The sequence below is a fragment of the Rattus rattus genome, chromosome 16 (genome assembly GCF_011064425.1).
Source record: "Rattus rattus isolate New Zealand chromosome 16, Rrattus_CSIRO_v1, whole genome shotgun sequence".
Taxonomy (NCBI): domain Eukaryota; kingdom Metazoa; phylum Chordata; class Mammalia; order Rodentia; family Muridae; genus Rattus; species Rattus rattus.
The window spans coordinates 30290921-30318720 of NC_046169.1; the positions used below are offsets into that span (position 1 = coordinate 30290921).

The following is a 27800-nucleotide window of genomic DNA, read 5'->3' on the forward strand; positions in this document are numbered from 1 at the left end:
GTGGAGCAAGATGGCGGCTCACCTGTCATACGGGCGAGTGAACCTGAACGTGCTGCGCGAGGCGGTGCGTCGGGAGCTGCGCGAGTTTCTGGACAAGTGCGCTGGGAGCAAGGTGAGTGACAGGGCCCGGCGCCGCCACGCCCTGCCCAGCGGAACTGTGCGAGGCCCTGGGGGCGACCCAGCCGCCGGACAGCAGAGCCCGCTCCGGGTCCCCCAGCCCTGAGCTCTCCCATCTGCGACAATATAGTCCTTTCCTGTCTGGAAGCAACCACGCCCACAGCCCTTTGCACACAGGTTGTGCAAGAGAAGGTGTTACTCCAAACTTTTTTTTTCTTTTTCTTTTTTTCGGAGCTGGGGACCGAACCCAGGGCCTTGCGCTTGCTAGGCAAGCGCTCTACCACTGAGCTAAATCCCCAACCCGTTACTCCAAACTTTAACTTGGTTTTCAACATGGGTCATTTTATCTCTTAAAGCACCCAGCTTACAAGGGAGGCTGGATCGGGGACTTCATAGAATTTGCTTCCTTTCTTTTTTCCTATCAGTTTGAGATGGGGTATCGCTGGTGTAGCCCTGGCTGGCCTCGAACTCAGCGAGATCCACCTGCCACTGCCTCTGAGTGCTGGAATTAAAGGAGTGTGCACGGCTCCTCCATCGTATTTTTGAGCCAATTCTGGCAGTATAGACTGTTCCTGGTTGTGTTAACCCAGGTTGACTGCCAGCTCTCCTCCTTTCTCCTGTCTCAGCCTACCAAGTGCTGGGATCACAGACATGAGCCACCGTTTGCTGGGATGTTTGCTTTTAAGCATTTTTAGTCCCTCTCTTTTCTGAGATTTATTAATTATACCCCATCCCCCTACAGGGAATGGGAAGTTCTAATCTGAAGAGAAAAACAATAACAACAACAACAACAACAAAAAACCAGGCGCTTTAAGAATCAGTTTTGGAAATATAACTCCAACTCAGGTGGTTGCCTGCGGCCATTGAGTCACAAAGGCAGATTAAATCACAGGGGACAATATTAAACCGAAAATGACTTGGAAATCAGATAGATGTAATAGATTGTGTAGACCGGTAGGATGACTGTGGTTATTGTATTATGATTTTACAAAGTGTTTCTCCTGGAGGAAGGAGGGATCTCTGACGCCAGTCTCATCACATCTTCACCTTCGTGAAAGATTTTTTTTTTCAATCCTTAGACTATGAATGTGATCAGAACCTGTAAAAATCTTAACTCCCACTTTTAGGAGAGTATTAATATTATTATGTTAATATAATATTCCTTGGAACCGGAAAGGTGACTTAGCGGTGAGGAGGGAGTGTTGCTCTTCCAGAGGAGTTCAGTTCAGTTTCCACTAACAGTGGGCCACTGACAACCGCTTGTAGCTACAGATCCATGGAGATCTGACGGGTTTGGCCTCTGAGGGGAACTGCACCCAAGCACAGACACGCCCAACTACTCATAATTAAAATGAAGTGGCCGTGAGGCAGGGAAAAATAAGCCTTATACAAAGATATTCTTACCGATGATGACTGCCATTTCTGTTGCTGTTGTTGGATTTTCTGAGTGTTTCTCCCCTCTTGCAGGCAATAGTGTGGGATGAATACTTAACAGGACCGTTTGGACTGATTGCACAGTACTCACTACTAAAGGTAATAACGACATATGAGATTTGTCCACGAATTAATAATTAATTGAATCTAGTATTGGTGGTGGGCTTCTGACATAACTTCCTGAATGGTCACTTGCAAAGTTCTATCTGAGCTGTACAAACACTGACGTTAATACATGACTACCGTTCTGCATAAAGGGTGCAGCGAAGTGGTCGTGTGCTTGCCCGTATGCACGAGGTGCTGAAATTGATGTCTGGCATGACACAGGAAAAAAAAAAAAAACAAAAAAAACCAGAAGCAAAACCATTTTGCACATAAGCACCGTCTTGTGCGACCGTGCCGTGGTGCCTTTGAAGGTCTGCTGTGTCAGGATGGTTGGCCTATGGATACAGAAACAAGACTTTATCTTGCAGCTTGGTCCTTCAAGTTTGGTTTGGTTGGGACTGTGAATTCTTTACAAATCTGAAGAAGACAGAGGTCAGGCTTTTTACTAGTCTTTTGTGTGTGATTCTCTAGGAACATGAAGTGGAAAAAATGTTCACCCTCAAAGGAAGTCGTTTGCCAGCGGCTGATGTCAAGAATATCATTTTTTTGGTCAGACCCAGGCTAGAATTAATGGATATGATTGCCGAGAACGTACTCAGGTACCTCAGAGCTTTGTGGTTCAAAAGATGTTGGGCTTTAAAAAGTTTTTTGTTTTTTTTTTTTAACATTAGTTTGTTTGTTTGTTTTGGAAGAACGATGTGTGCCTGTGTGGAGGTCAGAAGGCAACTGGTAGGAATGGGTTCTGTTCTCCTGTGGCGCTTGCCGCTGCTGAACACTTCCTGCCCTGTTGTCTTTATAATGGCTTTAATGTTCCGAGTCCCTTCGCCTCTGAACACCCTCTTGTCAGAGTGTTGGATAGCCATTATAGGAAGAATGGGAGCAGACCCGGCAGAACACGAGGGGCGGGGTGGGAGACTTTCAAGAGTGCTCTAAATAGCTTGAGCGAAATAACTTCACTCTCTGAGGATGGCTAAAACTTCCAACCTGTGTCAGCAGAGAGAACCCTGCCTTAAAAACACCGCACGAAAACCTCCGATGGCTACTGTTTTCAAAATGCCAGCGGTCGTGTGCTTGAGTTTCATAAGCAAACAAGAACTGTGGAGTCAAGTAAGTTAATGTGGAATCCACTCTGTAACGGAAGCTGGCAGCACACAGACCACGCTCTGGTATGATGGGGCCCCTGAAAACCTTGACTGTGTATGGCTGCTCTTGGAAGTCCACAAACAAGGAGAGTAAGGAATGGGAGTTCTCATTTAGTACAAGACTTTGTGTTAAACTGGTTTGGTTAAAGAGGCATTTGTTTTCAAAAAACACAGATGTGCTGTTAAAAGATTGTGTGTGTGTGTGTGTGTGTGTGTGTGTGTGTGTGTGTGTGTGTGTGTGTGTGTGGTGCCTCTGTGCGGCCAGAAGAGGGTGCTGGATACCCTGGAACTGGAATTGTACACAGTTATGAGTTGCATGTGGGGCCTGGGAAACAAACTGGTGTCCTCTGGAAGAGCAGCCAGTGTTCTTGCCCTCTGAGCCATCCCTGTAGCCCCTTGGGAGTCTGTCTTCGTGTGCCTACGTAAGCAGCATTTGTTTGGTGCCTGCCAGATCGAGTGGATGCCTTAGAAAAGCAGTTTCTGACCCTGAGGAGCACATAAGCCAATCATGGTTATTTCCTTTGCAGTGAGGACAGGCGTGGCCCTACCAGGGATTTCCATATTTTGTTTGTGCCTCGTCGGAGCCTACTGTGTGAGCAAAGGCTGAAGGACCTGGGTGTGTTGGGATCCTTTATTTATCGAGAGGAGTACAGTTTAGATCTCATTCCATTTGATGGGGACCTCTTATCCATGGAGTCAGAGAGCGCTTTCAAAGTAAGTTTGACATTTTCTTAACATCAAACTTTTATGTGTTTTTAAAGACAAGTTCTCACTGTGTGGACCTGGCTAGTCTGGAACTCAGAGATTCACCTCCTTCTGCCTCCCGGGTGCTGGGGTTAAAGCTGAGCTCCACTAGGACAACCCCACAGACTTTTATTTTGTTGGGTTCATTGCTGGAAGTGTCTCCCTCCTGCTTACATTTGCATCCATGGTCTCTGGAGGGGAGGCCCATGTGTACTCCTGTTGGATGCCGTCTCCTCGGCAAATTGCTTGCTTGTGGTTTTCTACCCAGTTCGTCTTCCTCCTCCTCTTCCCTTTTTGTGTATTTGTCATGTGTGTGTGCAAAAGAGATCGTCCTGAACTGTCACTCTCCACCTTATTCTCTTGGGACAAGGTGACCAACAGCTTCAGACATGACGCCCACTCCTGTGCTTCCCTACCTCTGTGGTTACACAAGTGCCTGTTCAACCACACCTGGCTGTGTGTTCATGTGTGTGTGTTCGTGTGTGTGTGAGAGTATATGTGCATGAGTGTGTGTGTGCATGTGTGTGTGCATGCGTGTGTGTGCATGCGTGTGTGTGTGTGTGTGTGTGCACACATGTGTGTCCTCACCTGTGCCTCCCTAGCTCTGGGGTTACACAAGTGCCTGTTCAACTGTACCTGGCTCTGTGTGTGTATATTCGAGTGTGTGAGTGCATGTGTGTGCACATGCAGATTTGAACCTAGGTACTTAGGCTTACACAGCAAGAGCTCTCAACCACTGAGCCTTCTCTCCAGACAGCTCCTCCCCAGCCTACCCGACTCTTTAAAGGCATGGCATTGCTCTATGGCATTGCTCTATAGTTCGTGGGTCACCTTCCTTGCCGTCCTCTACCTCAGCTTGCTAAGTGCTCAGTTTATGGGCACACTGGCCCCCATTGTTCCTTTCATTTGTTTTTAATATCTTTTTTAAATACATTTTTGTTTGTTTAAGATTTATTTATTTTATGTATATAAGTACACTGTTGCTGTCTTCAGACACACCAGAAGAGGGCATCAGATCCCTTTACAGATGGTTGTGAGCCACCATGTGGTTGCTGGGAATTGAACTCAGGACCTCTGGAAGAGCAGTCAGTGCTATTAACTGCTGGGCTATCTCTCCACCCCTGATTTTAATATCTTGTTTAGTATTTATTTATGACTACAGTATATTTGAATCAAGTCTGTTTTGCTATTTTAGGACAAGGTCTCACGTAGCCCAGATTGGCCTTGAACTCCTGATCCTCCTGCTTCTAATTCCCATCTGGAAGTGTAGATGTCTCTTACCACACCGGGCCAGCGCCCATGTTTTGTTTTCTAGGAAATTCTTTATATAATACGTTAGCTTTAATGTCACCCACACGCTGTAAAATCCACTCATTTTTTGTTTTATTTCTAAGGATTTTTTCCTTTGTTCTTGATTCTTTTCATGATTGCTCTTTTATGTGTTACAGTATTTTGTCTGTGTGAATATATATGCACAAGTGTTTCTGCATGTGTGGGTGAGCGAGTTTGGGGCCCAAAATATGAGCTTTTAAATATTAATGTGTAGCAGCATTTATCCTAAAATGCCCCTGTAGCTTGCAATGCCATGTGGGATTCCCTGTGGCAGGAGTGGGCCGCTACTGTGTAGCGTTCCCTCACTGACTGTTGTGATCAACCGGGCCCCAGCGGATCCAGTGTTCTGTTTCCAGTGAGTGGTCAATATGCTCACCATTCAGGGTTAAATCTGTTGTTACTGAGGGTGTAGAAGTGGAACAGTGTGCTCAAGGCCCTCAGTTTGATTCCCAGAACTACCCAAACAGAAGAAAAAACAGGCCATGCCAGCTTTAACGGCAAACTCCTTTAATCCCAGCACTCAGGAGGCAGAGGCAGGTGGATCTGAGTTTGAGGCCAGCCTGGTCTGCAGAGTGAGGTCCAGGACAGCCAGAAAAACTTTGTCTTGAAAAACAAGACAAAATGGACCCCTCTCATTAGCTTGGAACTCTTCTTGAAAGCTAGCATTGCAGGAGAGTCGTTGTAGCAATACAGCTTTCTAAGATGGAGGGAGACACGGCTTGTCACTCTCTCCTGTGGAAATATTCCAGAACACACGTCTCGTGGCATCCTTGTCCCGGGCTGTTGTGCTGGGAAAAAGTTATAAATGTCAGTCCTAGACAAGTCAGGGACAAGGCTGCCAGTGTGAAGGCTGCCTGTGGTGTGTTTGCTAAAACAGCCCCACTGTGCGGCTCCCTAACACTCCCCACCCCAGCCACTGTGCCCCTGGGCCTCACAGCTGTCCTGCTCCTGGTGTCAGATACTGAAGAGACACCAAGTAATACCAGTGGGATGCTGGGACAAAAGGTGCCTTTCTTTTCTTTTCTTCTTCTTTTCTTTTTTTTTTTTTTTTTTTGAGCTGGGGACTGAACCCAGGGCCTTGCACTTGCTAGGCAAGTGCTCTACCACTGAGCTAAATCCCCAACACCCATTCTTTTCTTTGAGACAAGGTTTCACTATGTATCCTTGGCTGGCTTGAGGTGCTGTGTAGCCCAGGCTGGCCTTGAACACAGAGATCTGCCTGCCTCTCCTCCTGAGTTCTGGGATTAACAATCTGTGCCACCAGAACTGGTCTACAAGGGAGAACCATTTTGGCTCTTCCCCATTCATGTTTCTCATTGTTTTCTTTTGCTTGTCTCAAATGGGGCGTCATGTAGCCCAGGGTAGCCCATTTTGACTTGTAAATGGATGGTGATAGTAAAACGGTTGATGATGGCGGTCCACAGTAGCCGACTTTGTCTCTACAGGAATGCTACCTGGAAGGCGACCAGACAAGCCTGTACCACGCAGCCAAGGGGCTGATGACCCTGCAGGCGCTGTATGGAACTATCCCCCAGATCTTTGGGAAAGGAGAGTGTGCTCGGGTGAGAACCTTCCGTCTCCTGGCTTTATCCAAAACAGGGGTGAAGGGGGACACTTGAGAGACACACTGACCCCCTTACCTCTCATGCATCCACGTTGGGACCTCGTTACCCATGCATCTGTGTCGAGGACTTTCACAGTCACTCACTGGTCAGTACTCACAGGGCTTTAGGAACATGCCCACTGTGAGATGTCCCCAGAGGTGACCAAGGCCACCTGTGCACTCACTTGGTGGCTTTGCCATTTAGATGTGTTCTGATCGTGGCGCAGGTGTGTAGTGTGACTTAGGTAAATTTTGTCCAGGCCAAAGTCACAGAGCTCTTGGCTGTGAGTCCTGTATGAACGAATGGTTTTTCAAGACACGGTTTCCCTATGTAGCCCTCACTATCCTGGAACTCCCTCTGTAGACCAGACTGGCCCCAAACTCAGAGATCGCCTGCCTCTGCCTCCTGAGTGCTGGGGTTATAGGTGTGTGTCACCACTGCCCAGCCTTCAGTAACTTATCAGCTGACTAAACACAAAACAAGACACGAGGTTTCGTATTGATCTGTGGATAGAAGCTATGACCAGGGGCTGGAGATAGTGATTCAGAGCACACCCTGCTCTTCCAAAGGACCCAAGTTCAGTTCCCAGCCCCCACATCTGGCAACAACTACTTGTAATTCCAGACTCAGGGCACATGGTGCCCTCTTAAAACCAAGTTGGTCAGGGGGCTTGAAAGATGGCTCAGAGGTTAAGAGCACTGACTGCTCTTCCAGAGGTCCTGAGTTCAATTCCCAGCAACCACATGGTGGCTCACAACCATCTGTAATCTCTGTAATGGGATGTGATGCCCTCTTCTGGTGTGTCTGAAGACAGTTATGTATGTAAATTTTAAAAAGTGTATTAAAAAAAAAGTTGGACACTGAACTCAGCACAAAGCCACTCCCAGACAGATGTATACATGTAAACAAAAATAGCTGAATATTTAAATTCCTTTTCTTTCTGTGCATCTTCGAGTTTATGTGCAGGTAACCACAGGGCACAGAGAGTGTAGATGGGTCCGTTTTTACTGGACTTAAACCAGTTGTAAGCTACCAGAGGTGGGGCTGGGAATTGAACTTAGGCTGTCTGCAAGAACAGGGAGTGCTCTTAACCACTAAGCCATCTCTCCTGCCTAAAAATAACTAGATCTTTTTTTTTTTTTTTTTGGTTCTTTTTTTTTGGAGCTGGGGACCGAACCCAGGGCCTTGCGCTTCCTAGGCAAGCGCTCTACCACTGAGCTAAATCCCCAACCCATAACTAAATCTTAATAAACAAACAAACAAACAAACAAACAAAAGCTATGGCCAGAGCTCATACGTACCTGTGTTTCTCTTGGGAACATCGGATCGGGGCAGGCTACTGCCCCATCCTTAGAGCTAGCAGAACATAACTAGCTGCCTTGTGTCGCAGGCACTGGCTGTGTCCGATACTGTCTGACTGCGGTGGGGTGGCCGCTGTCAGCTCTGAAATGGATGGCGGTTCACTGTAGGCACTTTCCGTTAGCCGTTTATTTCGCTATCCGTCTGGCCCTGGCTGCTCTTCTGTTTCTCCTTTGGATTTTTGTTTTCTCTGTAGCACAATCTTAAACTCTGCCAGGTCCCAGGAGTCTTCACCTCACCCCATGTTTTGTTTCCAGCAAGTGGCCAATATGATGGTCAGGATGAAGAGGGAGTTTACAGGCAGCCAAAACTCAGTGTTCCCTGTGTTTGATAACCTCTTGCTGCTTGATCGCAACGTGGATCTGCTGACGCCGCTCGCCTCCCAGCTCACGTATGAAGGACTTATCGACGAGATTTACGGCATTCAGAACAGTGAGTGGCTGCCATGTGCACTTTCTCTGGTCGCCGTTAGGATAAAGCACCGGCTGTGTGGAGGCCGGGGCTTTACGGTTCCGTCTCGAGTGTTGTTCGAATGTAGAGGTCCAGGGGTTCTGTTTTTCTTTTCCTCCCCTCAACCCTCTGCCCCTTGTGTTTTGAAACAGAGTGTTCATAGCCCAGGCTAACATGGAATTTGCCATATAGCTCAGGCTGGCCTTTGCCTCCATAATGTTATGGTTACCTTGTGTTTATTTATTTATTTTGAGACCAAGTCTCACTGTATGGACCAGGCTGGCCTCTGTCCCCCAAGAACTCAGATTAAAGGTGCATGCCACAACCTTATTTATTATCTTTAAAAGATATTCTTAATTTGTTCTTGACAGCTTCATACATGTATATAATATATTTCAATCACACTTACCTTATTTAGAGTTTTCTCTACATCGTTTATTTATTGTGTGTGTGCTCACATGCATGTGCATGGGCACCTACCATAAATACATGGAGGTCAGAGGACAGCTTTCAGGAGTTGGTTCTGTCTTTCCACCATGTGGGTTCTGGGGACTGGACTCAGGACATCGGGCTTGGCCACAGCACCTTTACCCATTGGCCTCTCACTGGCTGCTGAATTTTTATATTTTTGATACAAAGTCTTGCTTTCTAACCAGACTGGCCATGAACTCTGGCTTCTTGGTTTAGCTCCCCAGTGCTGGAAGTCCAGCCTGGTCACCACCATACCCAGACCAATGATTATTTAGAAACTTTACTTTGCATATGAGTCAGCACAGCCCACTTGTCTCGTGGGCCTAAGGCTAGTCATCTGATGACCACGCTGCTGACTCAGGCTGGCCTGCTGCGCACGAGCCAAGGCTAGCCACATATGCCATCACAGCCCCCTTTAGCTGATGGAGAACAGGAGAGCTTCTGGGTCTGAAAGGAAGTGTAATGTACAGACGGATGTTCAGGAGCAGAGAAACAGCAGCAAATGAGGGAACTGGGGACAGCTAGCGTGCCTTGAGTTGAAGTGTGCAGACAGTGAAACTCAGTGACTACTCAGGAGGTCCAGGTTACTGGGTGGAAATCTTGGAAGATCAGGGATTAAGGGGTGATTAGGCCCGAGGACACAGCATGTTTTATTTGTCTGGTTTTGAGCAACATAATACTTGATTCTGTTAGCATTTAAAATGTGAGGAATTATTAATAGTCTTGATTTATGCCACGTATGAAAAACACCTATGTTCCGGCAGTCCCTAGAGCTCACTCCCACTTAGTGGCCAGTGGCCAAGGGTGATTGCCCCTTTAGATAAGGTGTTCTTTTCCATGGATGGTCAAGCACATGCACACGCACACGCACACTGATGCACACACACCCAGGCCTGCTGTCTCTCTTGGCCCTGGCATCTTGACATTCTAGAGCTGCAGATATTTAAGATGTGAACCCCACAGAGCCTGGGAGGTGGGCTGCGGGCTACCGCCGGATCCTTTTGGGGTGAGAATGTCTAGAACTGACTGCTGCAGCCTTAAAACTGTCCTAAACGCCTGTGGATTGTTAAATGTAAGATAGCCAAAGTGGTAAATTTGTGTTCTGCCCTTTTTATCAAGTCAGTGAGTATGAGGCTGGGCAACAGGACGGTGGCAGCTGAGGGTAGAGAAGAGGTGTTTCCATGAGAGACTTTTTTTTTAACATTTATTTATTTATTATGTATACGTCATACAGCTTTCTGCCTGCATGTATGCCTGTAGGCCAGAAGAGGGCACCAGACCTGATTATAGATGGTTGTGAGCCACCATGTGGTTGCTGGGAATTGAACTCAGGACCTCTGGAAGAGCAGACAGTGCTCTTATCCTCTGAGCCATCTCTCCAGCCCCTCCATGAGAGACTTAATGATACCTTCGTAGGTCTTGTTCCTTTTTTTTTTTTTTTTTAACTTGTTCCCTGAAACGGTGTCCTAACCTCATTCTTATTGGAAGAAGAGTTCATTCCAGTGTGCTGGATGGCCCAAGGCAATCAGAGCTTGGCGTGGGCCTCTGCAGAGTGCACCCAGGAGGTGGTTAAAGGAGGGCTGGAGTTAGGGATGAGGAAGGGTCTGTGGAGGGGTGGCCTGGGATGGCTGTGTGGGAGGACGTAGGAGATAGCGCACTCGTGGACTCACAGGCTCAGAAACTGGGCAAACAGAGCAAAGGAAACACACACACACACACACACGCACGCACACACACGCACACACACACACACACCCCAGCGCCCTGGCCTGCCTCTGCTGTAGCCCAAACCCCAGCAATAGCATTCATCCTTGGAAGTCTCTCTGTCTTTGCAGAATTTATTTTTCAGAGTAAGTTGGAAATCAAATTGTACCGATTGTCTTAAATGCCACAGGTGAGGGACAGGGCAGCCGTGTTCATTGACTCTTCCACCCACCATGTGAGGTGTACGGTTGAACCTGGTGCATCCACTGAGCCATCTTGCCGGCCTTCAACTTCACGTGTGGTTTTTATAGTGATGAACATTCCCTCAGCACACACGGGATGGAATGCTAATTTCCAGTGTGTCTGGGTTAAGGAGTTATTTCCTAACGTAGGTTAGCCCTATTTGTGTTGTTTACTTTCATGACCTTAAAAACACCTACGCATATAACCTTTTTTTTTTTCGGAGCTGGGGACCGAACCCAGGGCCTTGCGCTTGCTAGGCAAGCGCTCTACCACTGAGCTAAATCCCCAACCCCCGCATATAACCTTTTATTGTAGGTCAGGTTACCTTTCTTTCCCAGATTCCATAATAGGGAATTTTTAAGGGTCAGAAAGTGTGAATATCATGTAGCCAGCAAGATGACGCAGCTCGTAAAGACTCCTCACCACCTTTCATTACGTACCGTGAACTGTCTGGAATTCTCGTCTTGTTTGCTGCCGCACGGTGCAGGCTGGTGTCGGCCTCACAGCAGCCCTCCTGAGTGCTAGGATCTACCTGGGGCATCTCCATGTCAGTGAAACCCCTTTTCAGAAACTTGTTGTTGTGGTGGTTCCTCTCTCTGTCCACAATGACAGTTAGAGCCGCCATGCCTGGGCAGGGGCCTTGGAACATGAAGACCCAGAGCTGAGTGCCCTTGTCTCCTAACACTCTCGGGGGAGGAGTCACTGCAGGGCTTGTGGCTGACCACAAATACATTACTGTTCTGCAGTGAGTTGCAAGAGGAATTGTGTGCCCAGGCTTTTGAGTCAAATGTCTGTTCCCTCCAACCTCAGGTTATGTGAAGTTACCTCCAGAGAAATTTGCACCCAAGAAGCAGGGCGGTGGTGGCGGGAAGGACCTTCCCACAGAGGCAAAGAAGCTTCAGCTCAACTCCGCAGAGGAACTCTATGCTGAGATCCGAGACAAGAACTTCAACGCTGTGGGCTCTGTGCTCAGCAAGAAGGCGAAGATCATCTCCGCGGCCTTTGAGGTGAGGCGAGCCACCCTGTCGGCCATCCTGCCCGGGAATGTTGAGGGAAGGATGCTCCTGGCCATACACAGGAGCTTTGCAGCTCAGACTCCTGTTTGCCTGAGATGTTTAGTGTGTAATCAGGTTTAAACCAAACTAAGAAGGCAGAAGGAACCTTACTAGAAAACAGTCCCCTGATGCGCTCACAGTTTACCAACTATTAAAGACAAGAGCAGATTTGCATGCCAGGGAGGTCCCCATGCTTGCTGACTTTTATGTAAAGAATTGAATCTTGACTGAATATTTGATAATCTGGACCTAGGGCACCTTCAGTGTTGTTCGCTTTGTTTTCAGAGTGGAGTGATACTTTGATTTTATAATTGTGAGTACATATACATAATATACAGTACAGAATGGCAGGGGTATGTTTAGGGCCATTCCAAAATAATGGAACCAGGCATGGCTACCACCACTTTAATCCAGCACTTGAGAGGCAGTGGCAGATGGGTGTCTGGCCAGCCAGGGCCTCAAAAAAAAGGTAGAGGAGGAAGAAAAAAAATCATCCTTGAGATTAAAGGTTCTCAAACTGTGTGTGTGTGTGTGGGTGTGTGTGCGTGCGTGTGTACCACTTGTGCATATGGAAGCCAGAGATCACCCTACTTTAGGTGATGTTTCTCAGGAGCTATTGGGATTTGTTTTTTGTTTTTTTTTTTTTGTTTGTTTGTTTGTTTGTTTGTTTGTTTGTTTTTGAGGTAAGGTCTCTCTCTGTAGCCCTGGCTGTCCTAGAACTTACTTTGTAGACCAGGCTGGCCTTGAACTCAGAGATCTGACTGCCTCTGCCTCCTGAGTGCTGGAATTAAAGGCGCCACTGCCCAGCTCCTTACCTTGGATGTGTGTTGTTTTTTGTTCTGTGTTTTTTTGAGACGAGGTCTCTAGTCCTTCAGCACAGGCTGCTGGCCAGCAAGGTTCCAGGGTCCCCCAGCCCCACCATCTCTCCTTCTCCAGCGCTGAGAGTACAAATGCATGCCACTACCCTTTTTTTCCCCTTTAGATTTATTTATTTTTATGTAGATGAGTGCCTGACCTGCATGTGTGTTTGTACACCATCCAAGCCTGGTGCCATTGGAAGTCAGAACAGGGCTTGGATCTCCTTGAGCAGTGAGCACCCAGTGAGTGCTGGGAACTGAACCCTGGTCCTGTGTACGAGCATCAGTGTTCTCAACGTCTGAGCCATTTTCTCATCTTATACTATCAGCTCTTTATATAGGTTCTGGGGTCAGACTCTGGTCTGACACCTCCCGTCCCAACACCTCTCATCCCGATACCTCCCGACCCAGTACCTCCTCGGCATCCACTCTCCACAGCTGTCTCCTCAGCCCCTACCACCCTCTGTGGTAGGGTGTGCAGCCCTGGGGCGCCGCTGAGGTCTGGCCAGCATGGCAGTGGTAGGGGAGCCCCACAAGTGTGAAATGATAATGATTTAAAAAAGGAAAAGAAAAGAGGAAGAAAGAACTGAACTCAAACAGCAGTTTTACTTGTGTTTACTTTTCTGTCACTTTGATTTATTTGGTGTTTTTGTGACAGGGTCTGTGGTAGCCCAGGGGGCCTGAAACTTGCTTTGTAGCCAGGATATAGCTTTTATGACCTTGAATTCTTGACCCTTCTGGGATCACAGCCTGCACACTACAGCTGGTTTGTGCAGTGCTGTGGACTAAAGCCGGGCTTCCTGTGTGCTGGACATTGCCAACTGCATCACATCCCGAGTCCCTAAGGAGCGTTTGGAAAATCATTTTTTTTTTCTTCTCCCAGACAGGGTCTCACTGTATGGTCCCGGCTGGCCTGGGATTCCTGTAGGAAAATGCTAAGTTTTCTGTAACTAAACCGTTGTATTTTTTAAGAACAGAAATCTTCCGTATAGTGAGATTACCGCAGTTCACAGTGTGTGGTAGCATTGACTCTGGGCTGGCGGTGTCCCTGGACGGCAGTGCCCGTGGCCTGCAGATGCCCCACGTTGCGTGTTCAGGACCGAGGCTTTAGTAGGCACTGCCAGAACTGTGTTTTAGTTAGTGTTTGGACATGTATGTTCAGAAGCTAATGCTTTGGACCCTATGTTCATTTACATGGTCCTGTATGGACTGTGGTCGGCAGTTTGAGCAGCTTGGCAAGCTAGTGTGTGCTCAGCAGTTGAGAGTGCTGCTTTTGCAGAGGACCGGAGTTCAAATCCCTGCACTCACACCGAGGGGCTCACAACCACCCGTAACCCCAGTCCCGGGGGATCTGAGGCCTCCTCTGATAACTGAACTCACACAGAGAAATCCACAGACAGACAGACAGACACACACACACACTCAGACACACACATATACACACACACAAGTACACATAATTAAAAATAAAATAAATATTTTTCTTTAAATCTGGACTGCAGTATACCTGTCTCATCTTTAGATTGATTGAAGATTAAGAAAATGGGGTTGGGTACCAAGGTTTTCTTTTCCCAGAAAAAAAAGAACCAAAAAAAAAAATGCTGTTATTCTTTTTTTCTGGTCCTGGGGATTGAACTCAGAGTCTTGACCGTACTACACAGTGCTCTACCTCTGAGCTGCGTCACCAGCCTTGGCTTTCTTGGCTTTTAGACTTCTCCTCAGGGCTGTAGTGACGGTGCCGTGCCAAGTGTTCCTCTTTGTGGGCTGTGAGAGCATCAGTGTTCTTTAAGAAGTTTCCATGACCTTTGTGAAGTCTTCTCTCCCCACTGCCCTCTGTGGTAGGGTGTGCAGCCCTGGGGCGCCGCTGAGGTCTGGCCAGCATGGCAGTGGCAGGGGAGCCCCACAAGTGTGAAATGATAATGAGATCGAAATCCCCAGCGCCCACAGTTTCATTACCACCTTCCTGCCTCCTCTGCGTTAACCGGTTCATTCTTGTCGAGCTGGCTTTGAAATGCGGGGATTCTGTAGACTTTGAAAATAACTGTTTAGACTTGAGACAGAAACTGGGAGAGTTTGAAAACCACTCCTTGTGTTTTGTTGTTGTATCTGTGGCTGTAATGCTATCTTTCCTCAGGATTCTATCGGTATAATTAACTCCAGATCTCTAGAGACTCTTCTGGGTGACGTTATTGAAATGTTCTCATCAGGTGGTGGCGGCAGCAGCAGCAGCGGCGCACAGCTTTAATCCTAGCACTTGGGAGGCAGAGGCAGGTGGACCTTTGAGTTCAAGGGCAGCATGGTCTCCAGAGCGAGTTCCAGGACAGCCAGGACTGTCACACAGACAGACCCTGTTTCTACTGGCCCTCCCTCCCCCACCAAATAAGTTTTCATCAATAAACAGGGTTCACTGTGTTCATGGGCCAGATTCACTATTGATGTTAGATGCCAAGTGGGATTAGTTTCAGTTACACAGAACATTTTTGTTGTCAATTTTTGATTTCTGAAATGGTCTCCTGGCTGAGGGTGACCTTCAGCTTCTGGTCCTCCTGTCTTCCCAAGGGCTATAAGCCAGCTCTGGCATGCCTGACTTCAACACTTTCTGCTGTCTGTTGGCCCCTCTGCATGGAACTTAACTGTTTAGCTCTTAGAGCTGTGTGTGTGTGTGTGTGTGTGTGTGTGAGAGAGAGAGAGAGAGAGAGAGAGAGAGAGAGAGAGAGAGAGAGAGATGTGTGGGAGTGTATGTGGATGTTTGTATGAGTGTGTGTGAGTGTGTATGTGTGTGTGTGTGAGTATATGTGTGTGTATGAGTGTGTGTGTGACTGTGTGAGTATGTGTGTGTATGTGTGTGTGTCGCTGTGTGCTGTGTGTGTGAGTGTGTGAGTGTATGAGTGTGAGTGTGTGTGAGTGTGTGTGTGCATGACTGTGTGTATGAGTGTGTGTATGAGTGTGTGTGTGTGTGTGTGTGTGTGTGAGTGTGTGTGAGTGTGTGTGTGTGTGTGTGTGTGTGTGTGTGTGTGTGTGTGTGTGTGTGTGAGTGTGTGTGAGTGTGTGTGTGTGTGTGTGTGTGTGTGTGTGTGAGAGGGTCAGCAGTGTGTGTGAGTGTGTGCGTGTGTGTGTGTGTGTGTGTGTGTGTGTGTGTGTGCATGAATGTGTGTGTGTGTGTGTGTGTGTGTGTGTGTGTGTGTGTGTGTGAGGTGTGTGTGTGTGAGTGAGTGTGTGTATGTGGTACCCAAGGTCCCACTCCTGCTCAGTCAGTGCTGTTCTACCACACTGTATCCTCAGCTACCTTCAATACTTTTGTGTCTGTGTGCGGTGTGTTCATAGGTAGGCGTGTAGGTGCCCTGCTGCGTGCAGAGGCCAGCATCAGTGTCCTGCTGTCATGCTCCCTCACTCCCTTCTTACAGGTGTCTCACGAACCCCAGCCTAAATCCTCCTGTCTCCACGCTGCACAGGGCTGGGCTTGTAGGTACCCAACAACCACAGACAGGAGAAAAGTAAGTACGGTACCGCTCAGTACGGGACACACACACACACACACACACACACACACGTACTGAGCGGCACCATACTTACTTTTCTCCTGTCTGTGATTTTAGAGCTGGGGTTAGCTTGATTTGCACTCCCTCTTCATGATGATGCCAATGAAACACCCTGTGAGCTGCTCCCCTGCCTCACGGCCCTGCCACCTGTTCTGTTCCAGGAGCGACACAATGCTAAGACGGTTGGAGAGATCAAGCAATTCGTCTCCCAGCTTCCCCACATGCAGGCGGCCAGGGGGTCGCTCGCCAACCACACCTCAATTGCAGAGTTAATCAAAGACGTCACCAGTAAGTACCCCTTGTCGTAGTTCTGACCCTGGGCGCTCAGCTGTGGTTTTATGTATTTATTTTATTGTTTTGGTGTTAGGGATCGAACTGTGCATGTGAAGCAAGTGCTTGACCACTGATCCACCCCCAGCCGGTTCCACTTTAGCATCGTGCTTGTGTCCCAGGTGCGGTAAACGGATGGATTTTGTTAGGCAGGGGCTCGTGGACCCAGATTGGCCCCAAACTTGATGTACAGCCAGATCTGGCATGAACTTGCATGAACTGGCATCCCCTTACCTGTACCTCCCCAGGGACGGGGTGACAAGTGTGTGCCACTGTACCTAAGTGTAGGAACGTTCACAGGAACGTGTGCTCGGGCTGAAGAACAGCCCTGTGGTTCAGACCCTAGTTCAGCTCCCAGCCCCCAGCCCCAGGTGGTCACAGCTGCCTATAACTCCACTCCAGGGGATCCCCCAGCCTCTGAGGGTGGCTGCACGCACCCAAACACGAACACACTGACCACACACACGGGAATAACAATGGAATCTTTTAAAAGTGTTACATTTATCATTTACTCACCTTAAGGTAAGTTATCTAGAATAACAGAAAAGCACTCATCCAGGTAATGATAGGAAACAGTTCGTGTTCTTAGTAATGTTTTTCTATTAAAAGGATTATCTAATTAAAACTACGTGATGCTCTGGGATTTTGACGGGATTCTAGTTTTGGTCCCCTTGAACTGTGCAAAGCCCTTGTAACACTAGATAGCATCTGGGAGACTGAGGCAGGAAAACCACAGGTTCAAGGACAGCTTGAGCTGCATTGTGAGACTCAAGCAGGAAAGAAAACGGACTGGGAAAAGCTCGGAATCTAGAGGGCTCACCTCACGTGGCAGCAAGTGTCTGTAGTGCCAGTGCTGGGGGCATTGAAGGCCAGAGGATCTCAAGTCCAAAGTCACTTTCAGTTTATATTTGTGAGTTCAGGGCCAGTCGGGGTGGGCTACGTCAAACATTACCCTAGAAACAAACTAAGCCAGGCCCACACCTTTAATCCCAGTGGTCAGGAGGCAGAGGTGAATCTCTGTGAGTTTGAGGCCGGCCTGGGCTACAGAGTTCCAGGCTAGCCAGGGCTATACAGAGAAACCTTGTCTGAGCACCAACCACACAACAAGCAAAACACACAAGACAGACAGACAGCCAGGAGCCATTCTGCAGAGATGGTTCAGTGTTATAAATAAGGACTGCTTTCTGTACACAGCAGCCTTTAGCTCCATCTCCAGGGGATCTGAAGACCTCTTACGGGGTGGGCGCACGCGTACACACACACACACACACACACACACACACACACACACACACACACAGCCAAAAGATAAGGATTGCTATGAATTCAAGCCTGGGCTACACTGTGAGATCCTGTCTTTAGAAAAGAGTAAAAACTTTCTAGAGAATGGTCACAGAGCCTCCTCACACGGTGCATATTAACAAGATGGAGTCCATTTGACTCAGGGAGGCAGAAGCTTGTTCAGCACCAAGGGTCAGGAAGATGCTTTGAATCTTACTTGAGTGCTGGAAAGTTAGTCCTTTGTCTCCTGGTGACACAGGCAGGGGCCAGCTGACATGAGGCCATGCTCTGGGGAAGCGAGCACTCCTGATACTGAGGCTCCCACCAAGTCCTGACCTGGACGGAGCAGTGTGCAAGTGTAACCCTCAGTGCTCTGTGCTTCCTGCTTGCCCCAGGGTCTCCACCTTCGGGGTCCGTGCGCCTCATTTCCTAGTCCTGCTCACGCTGGAAGCTCAGCGCTCGAGTCAGCTGACCCTGTTGGGTTTCTAAGTCAAACATTTGCTGATTACATTCTAGCTTCTGAAGACTTCTTTGATAAGTTGACGGTGGAGCAGGAGTTCATGTCCGGGATAGACACCGATAAGGTATGTGGGGCCATTCCACGCCAGAGCTGACGTGCGTCACTGTGAGATTAGAGCCAGGTAATCGTTCCCTTGTGGTGGTGTCTGTGGTGTTGAGACAGAAACTCACTAGGTAGCCCTGGCTGGTGAGAACTTGACCAGTCTGATCTTGAATTCAGAGATCCTCCTGTCTCTGCCTCCTAAGTGCTCAGACTGAAGAGGAGCGTCATTCTACCTGGCCTTCAATCCATTGTGGTGCGTGTGTCTGTCTGTCTGTCTGTCTGTCTGTCTCTCTGTCTGTCTCTCTGTGTGTGTCTGTCTGTCTGTCTCTGTGTGTGTGGTGTGTGGGGTGTGTGTGTGTCTGTCTGTCTGTCTGTCTGTGTGTGTGTGGTGTGTGTGTGTATGTGTGTCTGTGTGTGTGTGTGTGTGTGTGTGTGTGTATGTGTGTCTGTGTGTGTGTGCTGTGTGTGTGTGTGTGTCTGTCTGTCTGTGTGGGGTGTGTGTGTGTGTGTGTGTGTGTGTGTGTGTGTGTTTGGTCTGGGAGTGTAGGTTATTCATAAGAGAGCACCTGTCTGATATACCAAGAAATCTTGGGTTTAGACCCAGTACTCCCTCTGAAATAAACAACAACAACAACAACAGAAGCATTTAAGGCCAGCTTTGACTACATAACAAGTTTGAGGCCAACCTGGGTTACAGGAGACCCTGTCTCAAGACACAAAACCAAGGTGACTTGCATTGTTTGTTTAATCTGTTACATAACAAAAGTATATCTCTATTAAAAATAGTTAATTGGGGCTGGAGAGATGGCTCAGTGGTTAAGAGCACCCGACTGCTCTTCCAGAGGTCCTGAGTTCAATTCTCAGCAACCACATGGTGGCTCACAACCATCTGTAATGAGATCTGATGTCCTCTTCTGGTGTGTCTGAAGACAGCAACAGTGTACTCACATATATGAAATAAATAAATCTTTTTTTAAAGTTAATTGTTCACTTTGCAAAGGTTCCTGTTTTAAAGAAGCATTCCTATCATTTTATTTGAGGTAAATCAGTGATGTTTTAGGGAGGCCAAGTCAGAGGTAGATGTGTCTGAGCAGGACATTTGGTTGCCCAGCAACGTCCTCACCACCTTATGGTCATGTGTGTCAGGTTGGGGGCTCAGTGACGAGGGGACAAGCCTCAGCAGGTGGAAAATGAGAAAATGAGCCACTCTCCCCCATACTGCCTTGGGGAATATAAGACACCTCAAGTTACTTTCAGTCTGTGGACTAGTCAGTCTGTCTGTCTGTCATTTCTAGGTCAACAATTACATCGAGGACTGCATTGCCCAAAAGCACCCGCTCATCAAGGTCCTGAGGTTGGTTTGCCTCCAGTCTGTGTGCAACAGTGGGCTCAAGCAGAAGGTTCTGGACTACTACAAAAGGGAAATTCTCCAGGTAGTAATCAAAGATGCTTTATTTGCTAAGAAGGAAAATATCCCTTTCACAGCCGGTGTTTAGTGTGAACACTGTCCTGTTTTGTTTGTAAAACCTGTTGTTTGGTGAGGAAGTGGTGGCAAACTCCTTAATCTGAGCACTCAGGAGGCAGAGGCAGGTGGATCTCTGTGAGTTCGAGGCCAGCCTGGTCTACAGAGCAAGCTCCAGGACAGCCAGGACAACATAGAGAGGCCCTGTCTTGAAAAAACAAAACAAAAAAACAAACAAAACTTCTGCCATGACCCGGCAGCAGGCCGCACACAAGCACTCGGGAGGCAGAGGCAGGCGGGTCTCCGTGAGTTGTTCAGTGAGAGCCTGTCTGAGGGCCAGTTCTCCTGTTTGAGTGTCTCAGGCAGGATTTGTTTGCCATTACCTGTCACTGCTCAGTATTCGCTCAATAGTTTTTACCCATTTTTGTTTCCGCCTTTTTGAGTTACACAAAGGACAGAGTTTCCCTAAGATTCCAGGAGTGCAGGCAAACCCAGCTTCCCCAGCCTCAGACGCACCCAGCCGCACAGTTCGCCTGGCTTCCTTCCAACTCCCATTTACCTGTGCACACAGGATGTCTGTGTACACAGATTTCAGAATCAGTCTGGGCTTCAGGGTCAGCATGGCTGACTGCACACCGAGGTCTGCTCTCACTGCCTGTGACCTTGGCCAGGTAGTCAGCATTTCTGTCAAATGGTGTAGCAATGGCTGCCTCGTGCAGTGCAAGGGAGCTGACCTAATGATTGCAAAACACCTGAGGGAGCTTGGCTAATACGTGTTTCTTTTAAAGACAGGAATAAAATTCTAGGTACAATATTTTGTTATTGAGTATCTCAGTCTTAAGTGTGCCTAGAGGTCTTAACAGTGCACATCTGCCTTTTGAGAGCTAAGTGTGTACCATACAGAGTTATGACTTCTTTAATGCTCACGTTGGTTTATAAACATGGACTGTAAAGTAAACATCTTAAATCAATCCTTAAACAGAGCAGGTCAATAAGGGTGGGCCAGAGTCTCAGCGTGAGTGCCCCTCTGCCCTGTCCCCCACTCTCTACACTCAGTGCCTGACCTTGCTAACGAGCCCCGGGGTACAGACCACACTGATTTGTTAGGGCTCCTCTTTGGACGTCTGCAGGAGCCCTTTTCCTGACCTAACATCACTGCCTGCCAAATGCCTTCTGCTTCAGACCTACGGCTATGAGCACATACTGACCCTGAACAACCTGGAGAAGGCCGGCCTGCTAAAGGCTCAGACAGGGGGCAGAAACAACTACCCAACGATTCGGAAAACGTTACGCCTCTGGATGGACGATGTCAATGAACAAGTAAGCTCCATTCTGCTAGTTCACCGCGACAGCCTTCATGTGTGCATCTGCTCACCTGCCAAGTGTCTTTCTCATTGTCTTGGTGTGTGCATGTGTGCGTGTGCGCATGTGCGTACAACTTGCAGGAATTGGTTCCTTCCCTCTACCGCGTCAGTTCTGGGGCTTGAACTCTGCCTGCCGGGCTTGGCAGCAAGCCCCCTTACTCCTTTAGCCTTCTTCCCAGCTCTTCTTTGCTTTCTAAGACTCATCTCTGTGCTTCTGAAAAGCAGTCATGTGCTGCAGCCATCAGGTCTCAGCAGCAGACAGTGCTGCCAGCTGGGGTGGTTTGATTTGAACAGAGCAGACATTAATACAGATGTGAACAGAGCAGACGTTAATACAGGTGTGAACAGAGCAGACGTTAATACAGGTGTGAACAGAGCAGACGTTAATACAGGTGTGAACAGAGCAGACGTTAATACAGGTGTGAACAGAGCAGACGTTAATACAGGTGTGAACAGAGCAGACGTTAATACAGGTGTGAACAGAGCAGACGTTAATACAGGTGTCAACAGAGCAGACGTTAATACAGGTGTCAACAGAGCAGACGTTAATACAGATGTGAACAGAGCAGACGTTAATACAGGTGTGAACAGAGCAGACCAGCAAGAGGTGATTCAGTGTGGAGCGCTCACCAACCGTTGTCACTCAGTTCCAGCCCACACATCATCACAGCTGAGAAGCCAGGGCAGCAGGAGCTGGAGGAAGCCAGGCCTATCTCACCCACTCGGGAACAGGGATGATGCTCCCACGAGTGCTTGCTGGCATGCACATTGCTGGCACATACCTCTCGGTCTTCACACTTGTTAGCCAAGGAACCCTTCCCATGGGAACAGGCCAGGTCTTCCCACCCCAGTTAACGTAATCAGTCATGCCCAGAGGCCCACTCTGCAATTGACAACCCTCACACCAGCTGAGGCCTGACGGACAGGTAATCGGAGTTATTAGAGAAACTCGTCATGAACCAGAGAGCTGTACAGCCGAGGGCTTCTTGCCTCCAAGTGTGTCACAGACCAGAGGGCAGGGCAAACCAAGTCAAGCCCACGCTGCTCTCCGCTTTCCAGCTGTCCCATGGTAACTCCCATTGCCCCAGCCCAAACAGAAGTCACCTGAGTTCTGGCACAGCACCCACAGGCTTCTGGACACAGGCCCCTAGGAGATGTGTGGGGACATCAGGGACATCCAGTACATGTGCTCCGGGAAGGGACGCAGCTCCTGCCACAGCTGCCCTGTTCTCACAGAGGCCACCCTCGTGGCCAGGTTTTAGTCCCTCCAGGAGGCATCTAGGTATCCAGCAACATTGCTACTCATGCTGTGCTCTTGGCCTGCAGAGCTTCTCTTGGCTTTACACTCATCACTAGTGTGAGCTGCTCAGTATGTAGTGTGTTCACATGTATGTTACTGTGTGTCAGCTCATCATGTATGTTACATAGACAGTGTGTCAGCTCATCATGTATGTTACATAGACAGTGTGTCAGCTCATCATGTTTTTACATAGACAGTGTGTCAGCTCATCATGTATGTTACATAGACTGTGTCAGCTCATCATGTATGTTACATAGACAGTGTGTCAGCTCATCATGTTTTTACATAGACAGTGTGTCAGCTCATCATGTATGTTACATAGACAGTGTGTCAGCTCATCATGTATGTTACATAGATAGTGTGTCAGCTCATCATGTATGTTTCATAAACAGTGTGTTAGCTCATCACTCTTCTTCTTCCCCTCAAGCCCACCTACTGCCTAGCAAGGGCTCTTAAGAGCCTTCATGGTGCCCCATCCTGGTTCTTTTTAATTGCTACATAGTGAGAGGTTCTTCTGTTTGCTTGTTTATTGGTCCAGGAAATTAAACCCAGGCCTCACACATACTAAACATTCATTCTGCACTGATCTCCTTGTGTGTGTGGCAGGGGGCAGGGCGGGTCTTACTCACTGTAGCCCAGGCTTGCCTCCAACTCCCTGTGTAGCAAATGACCTTGAATCCCTGCTCCTTCAGTCTCAGTGTCCCAAGTGCACACCTATAATCCCAGCACTCCAGAAGCTGAGGCTGGAGCATGCTAAGTTTGAGACTGGCCTAAACTCCATTGTGGGATCCTGTCTCAAACAAACAAATGAAGAAAGGGAAGGCAGGCTAGAGAGAAGGCTGGGTGGCTAAGAGCATTTGCTGCTCCTCCAGTGGATGCAAGTTCGACTCCCAGCACCCACATCATGTGGTTCACAAGGCCCTGTAAGTCCAGCACCCACTGGATTCTTCAAGGTCCTGCATTGTTAAATTCACACACATGCAGGCAGATACATGCTGTACACATAAATAAACATAAACTCAAAAAGAAAGTGCAGCCCCAGGTGCTAAGGGTAAATAGTGGATTGGAGCAAGACACAGGAAGGCATGATGTGAGTTTCTGTCTCCCATCTTATAACTTCAGTTAGCAAACGACCAGAGGTGACTCTCGGTCCTGTGTTGTCTTCTTTATCTGTTGGCAGAACCCTACAGACATATCCTACGTGTACAGTGGTTACGCACCACTCAGCGTGCGGCTCGCCCAGCTCCTTTCTCGGCCAGGTTGGAGGAGCATCGAGGAGGTTCTCCGCATTCTCCCAGGGCCCCACTTTGAAGAAAGGCAGCCACTGCCCACCGGGTTGCAGAAGAAACGTAAGTTCCATCACCCACCCACAGTCAGCGTGCTGCTTATGTGACTTACTCTTGTGCACTTGCTTTGCCAAAGACATTTGTAACATACACTGTAAGCCCCGAGCTGTGCTCTGCCCTTGGGGAAGGCAGCCTACACTCTGCACTGAGACCGTGGGACTCAGGGTGGTAAGGTCAACATTGGCATTCCAGGGCCTCAAATGAACTGGCTGCCCCAACATACACTGGCCTTTTTATTCTTTTTCTGTTTTTAAAATATTTCTATGATTAGTGTGTGTGTGTATGTGTGTGTGTGTGTGAGTGCGTGCGTGCGTGTCTGTGCAGGCATGTGTCTGGGGAGGTTGGAGGCATCTGCTTTAGCTAGAGTTCCAGGCAGCTGTGAGCTGCCTGTTGTGGGTCTAAGGAATTCAGTTCAGCTCCTCTAGAGGAACAATTTACATCTGAGCCACTCAGCCTTCTCTCCAGCCCCTTTATATCCTTTTAAATGAAAAAAAGCTTTGAGAGGCAGCAGTCTTACGTACATTTGAATTCTGAAATGTTTACATTTTAGGCCAGCCAGGAGAAAACAGAGTCACACTGGTGTTTTTCCTCGGGGGCGTCACCTTTGCTGAAATCGCAGCCCTGCGCTTTCTCTCCCAGCTGGAAGACGGAGGCACGGAGTACGTAATTGCGACCACTAAACTGATAAATGGAAGCAGCTGGCTAGAAGCTCTCATGGAAAAGCCTTTCTAGGCTGTCAGAGGGGACAGTGAGCTGCCCCTGAGAACGTGTTGCCCAAAGGACATAAAGCCAGGAGCATGGAAGCAACAGGATCGTGTTCCTTCCTGCTCCTCTCTGTGATCCTAAACCCTGAAGAAGGGAGGGTCGGCCTGGGTAAGGACACAATGAGCTGGGCGTGGCGGCTCATGCCTAGAACCCCTCCACTTAAGAGACACAGGCAGGAGGATCGCTGCAAGCTTGGGACAGCTGGGGCTACATAGTGAGTTCCAGGCAAAAGCCCTCCCTTCCAGAAATAAAGGAGATCCTGTTTCGGAATTTTTAAGCTTAAAGTCTTCATTTTCTGGAATAGACTGTGGGGATGACAGCCCCAGCAGCCACACAACTGTGCACGGGCATTAAAAAGGAGAGCTAAGGGGATAAATAAGAAAATAGAAGCGGAATTCTGACCACTGACTCACGGTGGCATTTTCTAGACCACCTATGCCCAGGAGAGTAGTTTTGTGTTGAATACGAAGCTAGCATCATCCATCGCGTGCTTCTCCCTGCAGAGCACATTTGTGTCTCCAGTCTCGGCTGATGTGATTCCTCAGGCAAGCTTTGTTTCCTTCTGAGAATCTGAGAAGCTTGAAGGAGCTTCTTGACATGATGACGTTTCTGCTGTCTGCGTTGACTGCATCTGTGCAGTTCTCTGATAAAGAGTGAGCTAAGCGCCAGGCAGCTTCTGCCAGCTAACCTTCGGAGGCACTTCTGGGTGTGCACGTTGTTAACTCAAGACTCTGTGGTGTAGGCGCCCCTGACGGGACTTCTGTCTTCCTCCGTGTCCTCCATGGGTGATTCTTCTGCTCCTTCAGATTCATGCAGCTGTCTCAGTGGAAACGGCCACATGCACCTCTCTAGCCCTCTGACTACTCATCTTCACACTCCCCTTTACCTGGTCAGTCTGGTGACCGAGTGCACTGTGGTCAGTGTCAGTCACACAGTGACAGTGCCTGTGCTGCAGGGAGCAGGAGCAGACATGTTGCTGCCAGTGTCTGCCTCCTGATCATTTCCACATCTGAAGGAGTTAAGAGCGCCAAGTGGCGGACCAAGTTGATGGTTTTTCTGTCATCACCCAAGTCTCCAGAAAAGCTAGCCTGACTCAGCCGGTCTGGTCCTGGCCCAGGTGCAGTTTCTGTGGTTAATAGTTTTCCTCTCGCTTTTTTCATGTAGCATCAGGAACAATACACTGCACATTATAAGTGACTGGAATTGTGTTTTTAAAAGAAAGAAGCCTAGAATGAAGGATGACAAAGATGATGTTTGTTTCTCCTGGAGTTAATTCAGCCTTGATAGTCAGTGTTTGGGGCGACAGGTGGGTGTGGTGGGCATTCCCAGATGGGAAAACATTCTTGGCTTAGAAAACTCTCTTTTCAGACTCTTGTTATTCCAGGGAGAGTAGTTTTACCTTTGAGCCCCAGCTGCCAGGAACTGCAATCTGCCTTGTCCTCAGTGATTTACTCTCTTGGGAGTCAGAGCAAGTCTGTCCAAGTCTCCTTGGCTTGGGTGTTTGTCCAGTGAACAGATACTCAGTTGTAATCTCATGTGTCTGCATTTGTTTCTGAGTCTATATTTGCTTTCTCAGAGCATAGCAAGGTCAGCTCCTAAAAATGTACCCAGCAGAAGACCTTTTGGAAAACCACACACTTGCTTCCTCTGTATTCCAATATAAAGTGGTGGTGTCGTACATTATGCCCTGTGATGTAAGTCCCCTTAGTACTCAAAGCTGCCTTTGTCTCTTAAGAGTATGCTCTGAGAAAGGCTGTGGGAACGGAAGGCTTATTCTTAGACAGGGTGGATTGTTTACACCATGTCTGGACTTGTTCTGAGTTTGAGGACTATTCTGCTACACTGGCTGTCCCAATTAAAGATCCGATTTTCTGTCTCAATTTACACATTCTTTCCCTGCCTTAAATCTAAAAACTGGGTCCTTTAATGGATTGATATAGGCCGTGAGAGACGTGGTCGAGGGAAGTTTAAATTGGGACGTCTGCTGAGAACCAGGAAGGCCTCCATGTGAGCTCTGCCCCACTCGAGTTCTGCTTGCACTAGGGATGGGGTGTGATTAGCAGGGCATGCTGGTCTGCTTTGTTCTCAGTTGTACAGAAAAGGTAGCTAGATCTTTACTGCCACTAAGGGGCTAAGGCAGAAAGATTGAGAATTCAAGGCCAGCTGGGCTAAATAGTGAGGCCTTGTCCGAAAAAAATGGGGGGAGAGGGGTTTGTTTAGCTGTGGTAGTATGTTGCCTAGCATTCACACAGCCTTGGGCTTAGTCCTCAGGAACACATGGAGAAAAAGGCCCTGATGGCTTGACCCTAGGAGGAAATATTTGTATTCTGCAGACTTGAATTCAAGCAGAAATATGTCTGTTGTTGGGTCAGGGTCTTCCCTGTAGCCCAGGATGGCCTGGAGTTGAGTCCTTCTGCTTCGAACTACTAAGTGCTAAGATTTACATGCCCAGAATTTTTTTTTAATCCTTCTGTCATATACTCCATCCCAACCACAGTTTCCCCTCCCTTTATTCCCCTTACCTCCCCTTCCCTCTCCCCTGTCCCACCCCTCCCCTCCTAACACACCTCAGAAAAAAGCAGGCCTCCCAGGGATGTCAACCAGACATGGCCTAACAAGCTACAGTAAGGTCAGGCACATAGCACCACACCAAGGCTGGACAAGGCAATCCAGTAGGAGGAAAAGGGTCCTACATGCAGGTAAGAGAGTCAGGAACAGCCCCTGTTATGATTCTCATAAGAACATATATGAGGGAACCCAGGTCAGACCCCTACAGGCTTCCTGATCTCTATGGGCTTCGTGAGCCTCCATGAGGCCTTGTCAATTGATTCTGTGGGCCATGTTCTCATGCTCCGTCCCTGACCCGTCAGGCTCCTCCAGTCCTTTCAGTCCCCCCTCCGAAGGATGCCTGAGCTGCTCCTAACGTGTGGGTGTGGGACTGCATCTGCTTCAGTCAGCTGCTGAACGAAATCTCTCTTGTTCCTTTGACGACAGTTCTGCTGGGCTCTAGTCCCAGAGCACCCTGCAAGCAGGGCAAAATATAGGTTGAAGGTTTGTGGCTGGGTTGGTGTCCCTGTCCCTCCACTTGAGGGCTTGCCTAGTTACAGAAGATGGCTGGCTCAGGCTCTGTGTCCCCCGTCACCAGGAGTCTGTACTAGGGTCACTCTTGTAGATTCCACTGGCTTCCGTTGCACTGGGTTTCCAGCTCGACCCTGAAATGCCCCCCCCCCAATT

General features: G+C 48.4%; 1 protein-coding gene across 1 annotated transcript; it reads left to right on the plus strand.

The window, feature by feature from the left end:
* On the plus strand, window positions 1–26450 carry Vps33a (VPS33A core subunit of CORVET and HOPS complexes). The gene is made up of 13 exons (XM_032886749.1): window positions 1–112; window positions 1585–1650; window positions 2128–2255; window positions 3326–3512; window positions 6320–6436; window positions 8095–8269; window positions 11516–11712; window positions 16318–16444; window positions 18284–18351; window positions 19625–19762; window positions 20974–21111; window positions 23636–23804; window positions 24352–26450. Exons 1-13 carry the CDS (start codon window positions 11–13, stop codon window positions 24531–24533), a joined length of 1794 nt encoding a protein of 597 aa, XP_032742640.1. The 5' UTR covers window positions 1–10; the 3' UTR covers window positions 24534–26450.
* The last annotated feature ends 1350 nt before the right edge of the window (window positions 26451–27800 follow it).